We start from the raw sequence: 15,399 nt of genomic DNA on the forward strand, positions 1-15,399 counted from the left end.
AAAGATAATGCATAAGAAAGCCCGCAAACAGTTTGCTGTTTGCTGAAGACAAGCAGACTAAGGACATGGATTACTGGAACCATGTCCTGTGGTCTGATGAGACCAAGATAAACTTATTTGGTTCAGATGGTGTCAAGCGTGTGTGGTGGCAACCAGGTGAAGAGTACAAAGACAAATGTGTCTTGCCTACGGTCAAGCATGGTGGTGGGAGTGCCATGGTCTGGGGCTGCATGAGAACTGCCGGCACTGGGGAGCTACAGTTAATTGAGGAGCCCATGAATGCCAACATGTACTGTGACATACTGAAGCAGAACATGATCCCCTCCCTTGGGAGACTGGGCCGCAGGGCAGTATTCCAACATAAGGACCCCAACCACACCTCCAAGACGACCACTGCCTTGCTAAAGAAGCAGAGGGTAAAGGTAATGGACTGGCCAAGCATGTCTCCAGACCTAAACCCTATTGAGCATTCTTAAAACGGAAGGTGGAGGAGAGCATGGTCTCTAACATCCACCAGCTCAATGATGTCATCATGGAGGAGTGGAAGAGGACTCCAGTGGCAACCTGTGAAGCTCTGGTGAACTCCATGCCCAAAAGGGTTTAGGCAGTGCTGGAAAATAATGGTTGCCACACAAAAATAGACACTTTGGGCCCAATTGGAACATTTTCACCAAATTTAATACACCTGCTCCCCATTCACACCTGAGACCTTGTAACACTAACGAGTCACATGACTCCGGGGATGGAAAACGGCTAATTGGGCCCAATTTGGACATTTTCACTTAGGGGTACGTTTGTTGCCAGCGGTTTAGACATGAATGGCTGTGTGTTGAGTTATTTTGAGGGCACAGCAAATTTACAGTGTTATACAAGCTGTACACTCACTACTTTACATTGTAGCAAAGTGTCATTTCTTCAGCCTTGTCACATGAAAAGCTATAATAAAATATTTACAAAAATGTGAGGGGTGTACTCAATTTTGTGAGATACTGTTTGCATGTATAGATATACAGTAATTCAGGCCATTCTTCCTGCGAAGTAGTGTAGCAGAACAGACTCTCTGGGGTTGATTTACTAAAGAAAAAGAGCATGTTCACTGAGCTAAGGATCGTTCACTTTGCAAGGGAATTTTTACTTCCTCTTGAACATGGAGAAGCTATGCTGACTTCAATCATCCAATCATGAGGACTTCAATCATCCAAATCCCTATCCGCTACACGATTGGGTATTCTTTGCAGAGAGAATTTTCACCATGTTCACTAAACTAAGTGAAAATTCCCTTTTAAAGTGAAAATACCCTTGCAAAGTGAACATTTTTACTGTGAAGTTTCTAACAGTCAAAATCTCACAATGCCACTTGCTAGCTACAGACCATGTAATGGTAATTTGCCTAGGCTTTAGTGCACATGAAAAAGCTGCAGATTTTTTTTTTTTTAATAGCAAAAACAGACTTTTTTCCTAAAATAGTGTGCTAATGTAATGCCGATGTGTGCAGTATTTGTTCATGTGAAGTTAAAAGCTAGGTTCACCTTTTTAACTATGTTTCACATTACACCAAAATTCAGCAACTAAGATGAAGCAGGGCCGCATACAGCATCCCCAAGCCCCAAAACACCCCTTCCTCTCTCCTTTACCCAACTCGCAGGGTGAATATTCTAGCAGCATTCTCAGCTGTGCATGACTGGGGTCCCACTGGGGCAGAGGGACTATGAAGAACACATAGTCTCCGCTTTGTAGTCCTTCCACAACTTCCTTCATCCCCATAACAGCAGGTCCATACCTTTCTTATGGACCTGGGGCTGGGAGAAAACACTGATAGAACCTATGCATTGCACCCATGAAGCACTGATCACAGGTGTAATGTTTTGCAGGCTTGAATAAAAAAAAAAAAAAAAAAAAAAAAAGAGCGTAAATCTATATTGACCTCAAGATCATTGTTGTTGCATTTATGGCTTTTTTGCAAAATATATACTTAGCCTTTACATTTTAATAACAGGTTCATTTTGAGCAGAACACATACCACAAGCAAGAGCTGGTCCACACTTCCAGCATGCAATCTGGAAGGGGTAATTCCAAGCACCAATCCCAACACAAACTCCAAGAGGTTCCCTCCTTGTGTAACCAAATGAGCCCCCAGTGAGCTGCACATGCTGACCTAAATAGAGGGAAAGCACATAAAAAGAAAACATATTTTTATATAGAGCTAAAAAAAAAAAAAAAAAAAAAAAAAAAAAACAAACACACACCACAACATACACTAGAAATGCAATATGTCTGATTGCTCTGCATACTACAGCTTAAAGAGTATCTAAAGCCGAAATGTTCATTTTGTTTTGGATAAACTGTGGATGGGCTGTTTGCATTAAGCCTCATTTGCACTTGCGAATGACAGCTTTTGCAATTACCCACAAAAGACTCAACAGGGTTCACTGCAATTAACTGCGAGCGGGAAGCCCCATTGAAGGCAATGGGAGCCTGACGGTGCCCGCAGCTATTTGCAACTGTTTGCATGTAATCACTGATGCAGCAGATGACCAGCCCTGGATGCAGACTGTCTGCATCTAGGGCCAATCATATGCAGGTAGTTGGAGCATGAGCAATTACATGCAAATGGGCTGTCTCAGGCTCTCATTGCTTTCAAGGGGGTTTCCCAACTGCAGCGAATCACAGGGAACCCCCACTGAGTCTTCTGCGGGTAATCACCAGCAGCCCAAGTGTGATTAAAGATCTTTGCAACAGGGACTGAAAGTGGAAAAAAAAAAAAAAAAAACACACTTGGAAATGTTACTGGAACCTAGAATAGAGGGGAAGTCTTCCAGTGGGGATAAGTGTCCCATTAACTACCGTAACTGAAATCTTATTTAATAGTTTTAAGGATTCAAGCCATAAAACACAAAATTAGTTTTACTAATATTTTGGCAGATAAGTTTACATAATTTGTATGTCCGAACGGACTCCGACAAAATTGTAAATAATAATACTAAAAAAAAAAAAAAAAAAAAAAAATGTAAAAAAAATTATATACTGACCCCATCCACTGCTCTACTGACTGACACCATTTACAGTCATACTGACAACAGTGGCGGAACTACTGGGGTCGCAAAGTTTGCACTTGTGACTGGGCCCTGGTGTTCCACCACTGTGTGGGTGCCCCAAGACGGCAGGAAGGGGGCCCGCTGCAGAGCAAGTGGAAGGTTCTCGCTGTGGGACTGTAATAAAGTGCTGCCCTGCGATGGAAGTAAAAGGGCCCCAAGAACAGTGCAAAGGGCCCCTTCATGGTTTCTTGCACCGGGGTCCTGAAGGTTCTAGTTACGCCTCTGGTAAGAGGATCGGTTTTAACTCTGTGCATCACCTGAGGATAGCCACTGCACCGGGTATGCAAGGGTTTACAACAACAAGTAACTTTCACACAAGTTGGCCAAAGAATGTCTGTAGAAATGTGTTAGGAACATTGAATTAAAAATGAACCCCTACAGGGTCAAAATTCAAATAAGCCCAGCCTATAAAAGCAGAAGCAATATACTTATCCTTACAGCAGCCCATGTGTTGAAACACTCATATTGGGATTCCAAGGCGCTGTATTTATTCAACACTTCCAGATGTAAATACCTTCTCCTACAACTACACGACGAGATACCTCCTACACCTCACTACTTGATGTACAAGCCAGCGGGAGGAGCCACACTGGGATGCAGGTGGAGTAAGTATTTGACCCACTCAAAATGTCAAGTACATGCAGTGACTGGAAATCACCAATATAGAAGTTTTTCAAAACTCAGCCCACCAGAAAGTTAAGTTTATAACCTCATCTGGTATAGACTTGGGTTATTTGAATTCTGACCCTGTAGTGATAGTGTCACTTTAAGCATCTACATGGGAAGTAACTGATGTGAGTGATCTATACAAAGTGTAAGTTTCTGCCAAATTCGTGGGTGCTACATAAAATTATTACATATTTACTAAGCTTAACATTTAAGTCCACTCTTGGGCTCTGATGCCCACCATTATCACCGCTGACAAGCCATGCACTTACATGTCCCCAGCAGAGTACAAATTGCTTGCGTTGCTCTCCATCTGAGGCATAGAATGGACCCCTTATATCCCTTCCCTACTTGACTTACATCTTGTATGGAATGTGGTCCTAGGCACACTCCATATACACACACCTATGGATATGTCCTAAAACAACTTCTTAGACCCCCACAATAGTAGCATGAGAATTGTCAGCAACTAGATTATAGTCAAATTGCTGCTCCAACCTGTTCAAAAACCAGCCCCCATCCAATGGACGGAACCATTTATTTAAAAGAAGTAACTGTACCTAAAAGGTAGAACTAAAGGCAAAGCTTTTTTCCCCCCCACTTTGGATAAAGGGAGGGTTATAAGGGTAAGGTTTTTTGCCATGTGTGTCCCATTTGGGCGTTTTCCTTTCACTTCCTGTCCCATAGCCAAAACAGGAAGTTTGAGGAAATCCCTCCAAAGTGAGGCAATCCCTGGTTGTCACCAGAACTAGTGTCCCCATTGGAAGATTTTCCTAAATTACTGTTCAAATAATAATGTGGGATTTTCTTTCACTTTCAGCGATAAAAGGTACACATGTCAAATAAAAAGAATGAATCTTCCTAAATGGGGACACGGACAACAATAAAAACCTGACAGGTGTTCTAATCCCTCTACACTATCAAAAATTTAAAAAATGCCTTTATACTTTACCAAGAAAATGGAGACACTTCCGTGTGCTGCAAATTGGTTATGCTGTTCTGTAGATTGCCCTAGGACCCCCAAAACTAGTGATTCTCTGATATTCAAATAACCCCACTCAAAGCTTATTTTTGGCCCATCTCTGTATTGGGTGACCTCAAAAATTGACAGTTACTTACCGATAACTGTTTTTCTAGGATATCTTCCAGGACGGCATAACCTGAGAGATGACTGGTCCACCTGACAGGAAACACAATCAACATACAAGGTTAAAAGGCCCCTCCCTTCCCCCTGCACCTCAGTTCTCCCAAAGTAATAGGTTATCCGGGTGACAGAGAGAAACTCTTCCCGTAATACTTATATTAAAACATGGGTGGGAAGTAGGCCTGCCGTCCTGGAAGATATTCTAGAAAAACAGTTATCGGTAAGTAACTGTCAATTTTCTCTAGTCATCTTCCAGGACGGCATAACCTGAGAGGATGGACAAGGAGTTCAAGGCCTACCTCAGGGCGGGACCACCGCTTGTAGCACCTTCCTTCCAAATGTCAGATCCTGGGGCGACAGCAGTTCCACTCTATAGTGTTTCAAAAAGGTATCCTGCTTCGCCCAAGTGGCTGTGCGACAGACCTGTTCTATCGAGGCCCCAGCTCTCTCTGCCCAAGAGGCCGCCAAGGATCTTGTTGAGTGGGCCTTAAGGTTCCCTGGTACTGGGGAACCGGTCTGCTCATAGGCCAATGTTATTGTCTGCCTAATCCACCTAGCTACAGTAGATATAGACGCCTGCCCTCCCTTTCTAGGGCCGCTAAACAAAACTAAAAGATGATTTGACTTTCTGTAGCCCTTTATCTAGATATGTCAATAAACATTTCCTGACATCTAATAAATTAAACTTCCTCTCCTTCTCATTTTTTGGATTATCACAGAAGGAGGGTAAAGTGATCTCCTGAGATCTATTAAACTTAGATGAGACCTTGGGAAGATATAGTGGGTCCTGTCTAAGAACCACTCTATCCTCCAGAATCAACAGGCAAAATGTACAAGGAAAAGGCGCAAAAAAACTGGAAAATATCATGCAGCATCACAGTAAACAGCAAACAAACAATTTAAGAAACTACAATTTTAAAAGATACATGTGCAATGTAAAAGGAAAAAACAACATGAATAGTCCATTAAAGGTCCATGTAACAAGTCAATGTAAAAGGGGATAAATGTATAGTCCACAAGCAGGGCTGCCTTCCAGGGAACTGAAACCAAGCTCCAGAATCTATAGAAGTTTGGGCCATCGAACAGATTCCCAGATCCCTCTCGGCCGCAGAAAGATTCAAGAAACTCTGCGCCCGCGAGACCTATTGGATTTACACCTTAGATGTACTCTCGCCTGGGGGTATAAATGAGAGCATTGAGATCGCCATGATACTATAAATAAACGTATTCTTTAGCATATTTCTATATTGCACTATGATCCTGAGAATACCTTTAAATAATCGCCCTAACCCAATAAATATTCTCCAAATAAACATTTAAACAAATACTTGCTTTTCCAAATTAAGAATGCTCACCCCCTTTTCTAAATAATGATTGTTTATTTTAATATGTTTTTAAATAATGATTGTTTATTATCATCATTATTTATCCCCTATTCTTAATTTTTATTTTTATATTTATTTTCATTATTATTATCACTATTATTTTTATCTTACTTTTGCTGACCATATTTATATAGATATCCCAAACAATAGCCTTCTTCCCATTATAATATCTTTAAAGATATTTCTGTAAAATAACATTTCAGTCCTGATCTATTGTCCATTGTTTTTAGATGAAATCACATTCGTTCCTTAACATGTTCACTCTGGCCCCTCCCCCCTCCTCTCTTCCTCCCCCGCCCCTCCCTTCCTTCTACATAAGCCAGTCTCACCATCTATCTATAGCTTGATGAAGGAGCGCGGCTACCAGAATATCGTAGCCCGTACGCTCAAGAAACGCGTTGCGGCCCTTTGACGTCACAGCCTATGCGCTTGCCCTCCATCTGCGTTCCAAGTCTCACCTGGATTTCCATCATCATCGCGGCCGGCATTAGCGGTATACCAGGAGCTACACGCAGACCTGCCAGCACCACTGTGACTCACTGGATGAACTGCCCCATGATGGATCATTCCTCTGGCTTTCTAGATGCTTTGTTTACACTACTAAAATGTGAGTTGCTTGCATATTGCTTTTAAAAATTAAAAACGGTCTTTTATACTACACCCAGAGGCGCCTCCCTTCCTTGTGTTTTTTCCTTAACTGACAGGGCCTGTAGGTCGCTCACCCTTCTGGCCGTGGTTATGGCCAACAGAAACGCTAACTTAAGAGTCAAAAACTTAACTGAAATCTCTTGCGCTGGTTCGAAGGGCGCTTTCGTCAGCACCTCCAAAACCAGAGATAAATTCCATGGAGGAAATACATTCACCCTGACAGGGGTTACCCTCTCCCTTGCCAGAAGAAATCTCTTAATCAGAGGTTCTAGTGTAAGCCTCTGATCCAAAAATACAGATAACGCTGCTATCTGTACTCTCAAGGTGTTCGGGGAAATCCCCTGATCCACCCCTGCTTGCAAAAATTCCAGTACCACTGGTACTGAAGGGTAAGACACCTCCTTATCACGGCACCACTGTGAAAAGCAATTCCACACCTTGGAGTAGATCCTCCTGGTGACCAGCTTCCTGCTGCCCAAGAGGGTCTCAATTACCCTATCAGAGCACCCCTTGCCCCTAAGGATCTCCTCCTCAAGAACCATGCCATCAGTTTAAGGAATCCCGGGTCGGGGTGGAGGACTGGCCCCTGTAGGAGAAGATCTCGTCTGATTGGAAGACGGAGCGGAGGAGAAATTGACCACTTTTTCAGAGTGGCAAACCAGGTCCTTTTTGGCCACCATGGGGCTATAAGGATCAGTCCGCAATCTGAGCGGGCCAATTTTTGTAAGACCCGTGGTATTAAGACTAAAGGGGGAAAGGCGTATGCTAGACGGAAGTCCCAGTCCTTAGACAGAGCGTCCACTCCTTGGGATCCCCCTTCTCTGTTGAGAGAGAAAAAACGATCTACCTTTTTGTTCCCTCTGTGGGCAAAAAGATCTATATCCGGAGTCCCGAACTTCTGACTTATCTGGAGAAAGACCTCCTGATTTAACTCCCATTCCCCTTGGAGGATGAGTTGCCGGCTTAAGAAGTCTGCCACCACATTGGCGGTTCCTCTTATGTGAGCCGCCGATATGGACTGAAGATTCTCTTCGGCCCAGTTTAAGATGTTCAGGACTAGACTCAGTAGTTTCCTGGATCTGGTGCCCCCCTGAAGATTCAGGTAAGAGACCGTTGTCACATTGTCTGACAGGACTTGGATCTCTAAGCCCTGAATCCTGTCTCCAAAGGATACTAACGCCTGGCCCACCGCCAGGAGTTCCCTGTGGTTGGAAGATGTCCCTGCCTGAGAAGGCGTCCAGGCCCCCTGTGCCTGGATGTCCCCCAGGTGAGCACCCCAACCCCAAGCGCTTGCATCGGTAGTGATTCTTGTGGGATTCCACTGGTCCCAGGGTAGACCCACCCTGAGCTTGTCCTGATCCAGCCACCAATCTAGGGAGGTCCTTACTCTTGTTGGAATAAACACCCTTGCATCCAATGACTCTCTCCTTTTGTCCCAGGAGGACAAAAGGAAGAACTGCAGCTCCCTAGAGTGGAGCTGAGCCCAAGGAACCGCTGGAATACACAAGGTCATTAGACCTAGAACCCTCATGATATGCCTGCAAGAGCACTCCCTGGCTTCTTTTAAAGAGGATACTGCTGTAACCACCTTTAACCGTTTTTCCTCTGGAAGAAACAGTTTCTGAGCCTCTGTATCCACCAGATATCCCAGGAACACTTTTATTTGGGATGGTGCCAGAGAAGATTTCTCTCTGTTTACTATCCAGCCCAAGGACTCCAGAGTGAAAATTACTCTGCCTACGTCTACTTCCACCTGCTCTAGGGATTGCCCATATACCAAAAGGTCGTCTAGGTAGGGTATAAAAAGGGACACCCCCTGTAGGTGTAGGTAAGCTACAACTTCCGCCAGGACCTTTGTGAAGATCCTTGGGCTTGCAGCTAATCCAAAAGGGAAGAGAGCTCAGAATTGCCAATGTTGAATCCCTTCGCTCGTAAGGACTGCAAATCTCAGCAGGGACTGGTGTTCCCTGGTGATCGGGATATGAAGGTAAGCATCCCGTCCCAAAAACCTGTTCAACTTCCTGAGATTTAATATCAGGCGAAATTTCCCTGACGGTTTTTGAACGACAAATACATGGGAGTAAAACCCTTGGTAAAGCTCTTCCGGTGGAACGGGAATGATCACCTCCTGGAATGCCAATCCCTGCAAGCTGTCCAACAGCCCTGCAGCTTTTGAAGTTTCCTTGGGGAGACGGGTCAGAAAAAATGTTTTGAGGGGGAGGGGAGAGAAGTTCCACACGATATCCCTCTGTTACAATCTGCAAGATATAGGGGCTTTTGGAGATCCTCTTCCACTGAGGGACAAAGTGGGATAATCTCCCCCCTACCCTGATGCTGGCGTCACTTAGACTGCTTGGTGCCGTCTTTAGGTCCAGAAAAGAGCAGACTACCTTTTTGTGCGCTCTTTCTCTTTCCCCACCTTCTATTCGCATCCTTTTTTCCTTTGAATGGACCCTGGTTAGAGGAGGGACGAAAAAAACTTCCTGCCCCTTTCTCCTTTAGCTTTAACCGGGAACTTTTTTCCCTTTTCTGCTGACCTTGACAGCACATGATCCAGGCCAGGTCCAAAGAGTTGTGAACCTTCAAAGGGCAAACCACATAGCCTTGATCTAGACATATGGTCCCCTTCCCATGATTTGACCCAGACTGCCCTTCTTGCGGAGTTAAGGAGGGCCGCAGATTTGGCTGTGTTCCTGACAGACTCCACAGCCGCATCTGCCAAATATGCCACAGCCTTACCTATTATTTCTAACGAGTCTGATTTCTTTGGAATCACTGCCTTTAGAAAAACATGGTTGGAAAGTCTGCCTAACCATGCGTCCACGTTTCTTGCCACGCATGCTGACGCCAAAGCAGGAGCCATGGCAGCCGCATTGGAATCCCATGCTCTGCGCAAAAGTGCCTCCGCCCTTCTGTCCATTTGGTCTTTTAGGTTCCCTGAATCCTCAAAAGACAAGTCAGATTTTTTAGAAACCTGCGACAGAGCTGCGTCTAACTTAGGGGTTTTAAAGAATTTCTGCTCTTCTTCCTCCCCAAAAGGAAACCTTCTCTTCCAAGTTTTGAGTCTAAGAACCTTTCTTTCCAGGTCTTTCCACTCTCATAAAGTCACTTCCTTTAGGGCCTGATGAACTGGGAACACCCTGGATTGAGGCTTTCCCAAACCCCTGTACATCTTGTCCCGGGCCGACGCCTGAACCGGATGTTCTGGGATATCCTCAGAGGCATAGATCGCCCTAAGTAACTGTCCCATGTCTTCCACGGGAAAGAGGTGGCTACTAGCTCTAGGACTGTCACTATCCTGGCTGTCAGCGTCTGTGTCTACACTTTCCTCTAATGAGTCCTCCTCTGACTCCTCTGGGTCCTCAAACTCCTCAACTCCCGAAGTGACAGAGGAAGGGGCTTTTTGCAAGGTTTTCTGACCCCTGTTTGAAAAACCTTCCTGAGAGGAAGTGCCTTCTCTAGAGAATAGGATTTCTCTATCCTCAGCTTTAGCTGCTATAGCAGTCTTAATAGACTGGAGGGTAGAAAGCATCTCCGACTGTACCGCAAGGAAGTCCCTCATAACCTGTGAGGTTTCCTTACTAGACAGTTTCTGTATGCACCTATAGCAAAAAGGTTTCACATGGTCCTGTGGGAGCTTATTACAGTTCCCACATCTTTTTGACCTGGGAGGAGGGGGATTTTTGCCCTTCATCTTGTGAGCCCCCAGGATCTAGGGAGACAAAAAAAGTCTCTCTCTCTCCCACATTCAAAACGGAAGAGGACTCACCACCACTGGCCTCTTCCTGGGCTAAGGTTGCAGCTGTTACCTCCTCTCCATCCATATCTGCTGCTTTGCAAGGTTTTCCGACCCCAAGAGAGGAGTATCGTGAGGCCTCCTGCTTTTCCCTGGAGCGCTGAGTGTCTATCTCCTATAGACCGATGATCGCGCCATTTTGTTGGAGAGCCGCTGTCTGAGGGAGGATTTTGGCCTCTAGTGTCCGAATCCGCCATTTTGGCATAGACCGGAAGTTGGAAGTTACAGCGCCCGGAACCGGAAACACTGCCATCTTACTCCACCCTGGGATGCCTGCTCCATACACAGGAGCTTCAGCACTCCCTATGAAGTCCAGGACCTCCACCAGCCCTACAGGGCACCAAGGTACCGACGTGGCTGGCGTCCTCTACCCCCTCTGCGGCCTAGACACCAGCCTGAGCTCCAGTTCCTTCATCACCTCCGTACCTGACTGGGTGGAAGGAAAAAGCATCAGGTATGTGCTCACAGGAGTTCCGGGCTACCCCTCTGTACCCGGGAGGCTCCTTGCCGGGGAAGACTCTCTCCCCCGGCCATTGGGGGGACCCCCTGGGAAGGACAGGGCCATGGCTGGACCCGCCACCCTCCCCGGCTTTGGCGTCCAGCCCTCGGGGGGGGGGGACCATCCGCTACCAGCTTCAGGTCTGAGAAAAAACAACAAACGTTTCGCTGCCGGGAAACACAATCAAGAACTGAGGTGCAGGGGGAAGGGAGGGGCCTTTTAACCTTATATGTTGATTGTGTTTCCTGTCAGGTGGACCAGTCATCTCTCAGGTTAAGCCATCCTGGAAGATGACTAAAGAAAATAAATTATAGGACATAGGAGCAGAGAAGCAACTACTAACTAGGGACCACTGATGGCAGTCTTATTTGTATACAAGAGTGTCCTGGGCTTTAGGTGTCCGCCCTATATGATTAAAGCTGAAGGGCAAATACCAAGGATGTGCTATTATACAGCCATTACAATAAATATATTTTGTCAGATTTATTGCAAGCATTAACACATTTTGTCAGCATTCAAGCAAGGCAAAAAAAAAAAAAACAAACAAACCAAACAAACACACCACACATCTTACCAGCCATAGTGCCAGCAAGTCCAGCATAGTATTCCAACGTCTGCCATGAAATCTCTATATCCACTCTAGCTTCAAAGACAGATTTCCCATTGTTTATTGTTTCCATTGTAGCAAGCTCCTCACTGCGCTCCTATAGTAAAAGTCATAACCAAAGAGTTTTTGCACTTTATAGAAAATATTTAAACTTGCAGATCTGGACTGAAACCGTGTTTGATTTCACTCACAGGTCTGAATTCAATGGAATTTAATTCAAAAGTTGATTTGTACAAAGATGGAAATATACACAAAGGTTATTTTACCATTCAGACAGGGATATCAACTATTTCTATTGCCCACAGCTGAAAAATATGCAGCTATTTTAAAGCATTAAAAATTATGTAGCCTTGCAAATTAACAAAAAAAAAAAAAAAAACCACCACACAGCTGGAGTCCATTTACCAGAGGAAAAAAAACCTACTTTCCTTCATTTTCATAGAGTCACAAATACGCTCTTGATAGAGGTCCCCAACCCCTGAGCTGTGAACCGATGCCAGTCCATGGCCTGTTAGGGGCCGAGCCGCCAACAGGGGGGTGGGCGGCAGGGAAGTGAGTCAGCACAGCTTGCACTTCCACCCTCCAACTACCAGAGGGCACCTACTCCCCTTCTCCCAGTACCATTACTCTTTGTGGTCACATCAAGGAGAAAGGGAAGAAAGGGGAGAAGAAGGAGAAAGGGAAGAAAGGGGAGAAGAAGGAGAAAGGGAAGAAAGGGGAGAAGAAGGAGAAAGGGAAGAAAGGGGAGAAGAAGGAGAAAGGGAAGAAAGGGGAGAAGAAGGAGAAAGGGAAGAAGAAGAAGAAGGAGAAAGGGAAGAAGAAGAAGAAGAAGGAGAAAGGGGAGAAGAAGAAGGAGAAGAAGAAGGAGAAGAAGAAGGAGAAGAAGAAGGAGAAGAAGAAGAAGGAGAAGAAGAAGAAGGAGAAGAAGAAGGAGAAGAAGAAGGAGAAGAAGAAGAAGGAGAAGAAGAAGAAGGAGAAGAAGAAGAAGGAGAAGAAGGAGAAGGAGAAGAAGAAGAAGAAGGAGAAGAAGGAGAGGGAGGAAGGGGAGAAGAAGGAGAAGGAGAAAGGGGAGAAGAAGGAGAAAGGGGAGAAGAAGGAGAAAGGGGAGAAGAAGGAGAAAGGGGAGAAGAAGGAGAAAGGGGAGAAGAAGGAGAAAGGGGAGAAGAAGGAGAAAGGGAAGAAAGTGGAGAAGAAGGAGAAAGGGAAGAAAGGGGAGAAGAAGGAGAAAGGGAAGAAAGGGGAGAAGAAGGAGAAAGGGAAGAAAGGGGAGAAGAAGGAGAAAGGGAAGAAAGAGAAAGGGAAGAAAGGGGAGAAGAAGGAGAAAGGGAAGAAAGAGAAAGGGAAGAAAGGGGAGAAGGAGAAAGGGGAGAAGGAGAAAAAAGGGAGGGATTAGAGTCGGCCCGGATACATGATTGTCATCGTCATAGAGCACTGGTGAGACCCATAAGCTGACTTCAGGTGACAGGCTGCGCACCCCCCCCAGAAAGTGATCACTGGAAGTTCAGCATGGCACCTCATGGCAAAGAACTCTGAGGATCTGAAAAAAAGAATTGTTGCTCTACATAAAGATGGCCTAGGCTATAAGAAGATTGCCAAGACCCTGAAACTCAGCTGCAGCACAGTGGCCAAGACAATACAATGGTTTAACAGGAAAGTTTCCACTCAGAACAGGCCTCGCCATAGTCGAGCTAAGAAGTTGAGTGCACATGCTCAGCGTCATATCCAGAGGTTGTCTTTGGGAAATAGATGTATGAGTGTTGCCAGCATTGCTGCAGAGGTTGAAGGGGTGGGGGGGGGGGGGTCAGCCTGTCAGACCATACACTGCATCAAATTGGTCTACATGGCTGTCGTCCCAGAAGGAAGCCTCTTCTAAAGATGATGCACAGGAAAGACAAGCAGAGTAAAGACATGGATTACTGGAACCATGTCCTGTGGTCTGAGGAAACCAAGATAAACTTATTTGGTTCAGATAGTGTCAAGTGTGTGTGGTGGCAACCAGGTGAAGAGTACAAAGACAAGTGTGTCTTGCCTACAGTCAAGCATGGTGGTGGGAGTGCCATGGTCTGGGGCTGCATTAATGCTGCCGGCACTGGGGAGCTTCCGTTCATCGAGGGAACTATTAATGCCAACAAGTACTATGACATACTGAAGCACAGCATGATCTCCTCCCTTCAGAGACTGGGCCGCAGGGCAGTATGCCAACATGATAACGACCCAAAACACACCTCCAAGACAACCACTGCCTTGCTAAAGAGGCTGAGGGTAAAGGTAATGGACTGTCTCCAGAACTAAACCCTATTGAGCATCTGTGGGGAATCCTCAAATGGAAGGTGGAGGAGCGCAAAGTCTTTATCATCCACCAGGTCAATGATGTCATCATGGAGGAGTGGAAAAGGACTCCAGTGGCAACCTGTGAAGCTCTGGTGAACTCCATGACCAAGAGGGTTAAGGCAGTGCTAGAAAATAATGGTGGCCACACAAAACATTGACACGTTGGGCCCAATTTGGACATTTTCACTTAGGGGTGTACTCACTTTTGTTGAAGGTGGTTTAGACATCAATGGCTGTGTGTTGAGTTATTTTGAGGGGACAGCAAGTTTACACTGTTATACAATCTGTACACTCTCTACTTTACATTGTAGCAAAGTGTTATTTCTTCAGTGTTGTCACATGAAAAGATATAATAAAATATTTACAAAAATGTGAGGGGTGTACTCACTCTTGAGAGATACTGTATATGTGAACCCTCCTCATCTTGTAAAACAACCCATTCTGTTTAAAATGGAAATTAATGGCAAACATTTGTGTATAGATTAAAAAAAAAAAAAAAAAAAAAATTTTTTGTTTGTAACTGTTTTCATAAGTGATCTCCTAATTTCTGTTCTGTTGAGCATAACAGGTGATCTAGGGGTGGAGAAACAGCAATTCACAGATTGTCCCAGTAATTAGCTTTGCAGGAGGGGCGCGTCAGCACAAGTCTTGGCCAATGGAGGACAGAAAGACTTTTGTCCTAGAACAGCCAGAAAACTGACCACACTGGGATGGACCTGCTCTCATGACTAGCATTGTCAATTCAAATAGGAAAGCATGGGGACTGGCAGGATCACCAGTTTTTTCAAGCAAAGGAAAGCAAACAGAAAGAACAAGATACTTTTTAAACACAGTTACATGGTACAACAGACACATATCAGGAATATGAAATGTTGGGGTAACATTTTTTAATCCTCACTGTATAGTGCATTCGAGAATATATATATCTCCAGTCAAGAATCCACTACGTAGAGGTTACATCATCATGCAAAATATTCCACAAAAACTCATAGTTCAAAGAGGGAAAGGATCTGAATCTGGCCATAAACTTAGTTCGCAGACTGAACGAAAAAAAAAAAAATAGCCACTGACTGAAAAATGTTTTCCAACATGTCCCGTCGAAAGCAGCCAAGCAAACTACCTACTTCCGTGGAGCAGGGACTGCCACAAACTGATTGAAATTGATTGAAATTCATCTAGTCTAGAGGTCGACCGATATGGGTTTTTCTCTGGCCGATGCCGATATTTA

General features: G+C 44.9%; 1 protein-coding gene across 3 annotated transcripts in view; it reads right to left on the minus strand.

Moving 5' to 3' along the window:
* The window catches only part of ALDH9A1 (aldehyde dehydrogenase 9 family member A1), a 98,254-nt gene that overhangs the window by 34,575 nt on the left and 48,280 nt on the right, over positions 1-15,399 (minus strand). For all 3 annotated transcript variants that reach the window (XM_073592856.1, XM_073592855.1, XM_073592857.1), the window contains 2 exons: positions 11,808-11,937; positions 2,021-2,155 (listed from right to left, as the gene is read on the minus strand). In XM_073592856.1, coding sequence (XP_073448957.1) covers positions 2,021-2,155; positions 11,808-11,937 — 265 coding nt within the window. The remainder of the gene's footprint in view (positions 1-2,020; positions 2,156-11,807; positions 11,938-15,399) is intronic.

This window comes from Aquarana catesbeiana, linkage group LG07 (genome assembly GCF_042186555.1).
Source record: "Aquarana catesbeiana isolate 2022-GZ linkage group LG07, ASM4218655v1, whole genome shotgun sequence".
Taxonomy (NCBI): Eukaryota; Metazoa; Chordata; class Amphibia; order Anura; family Ranidae; genus Aquarana; species Aquarana catesbeiana.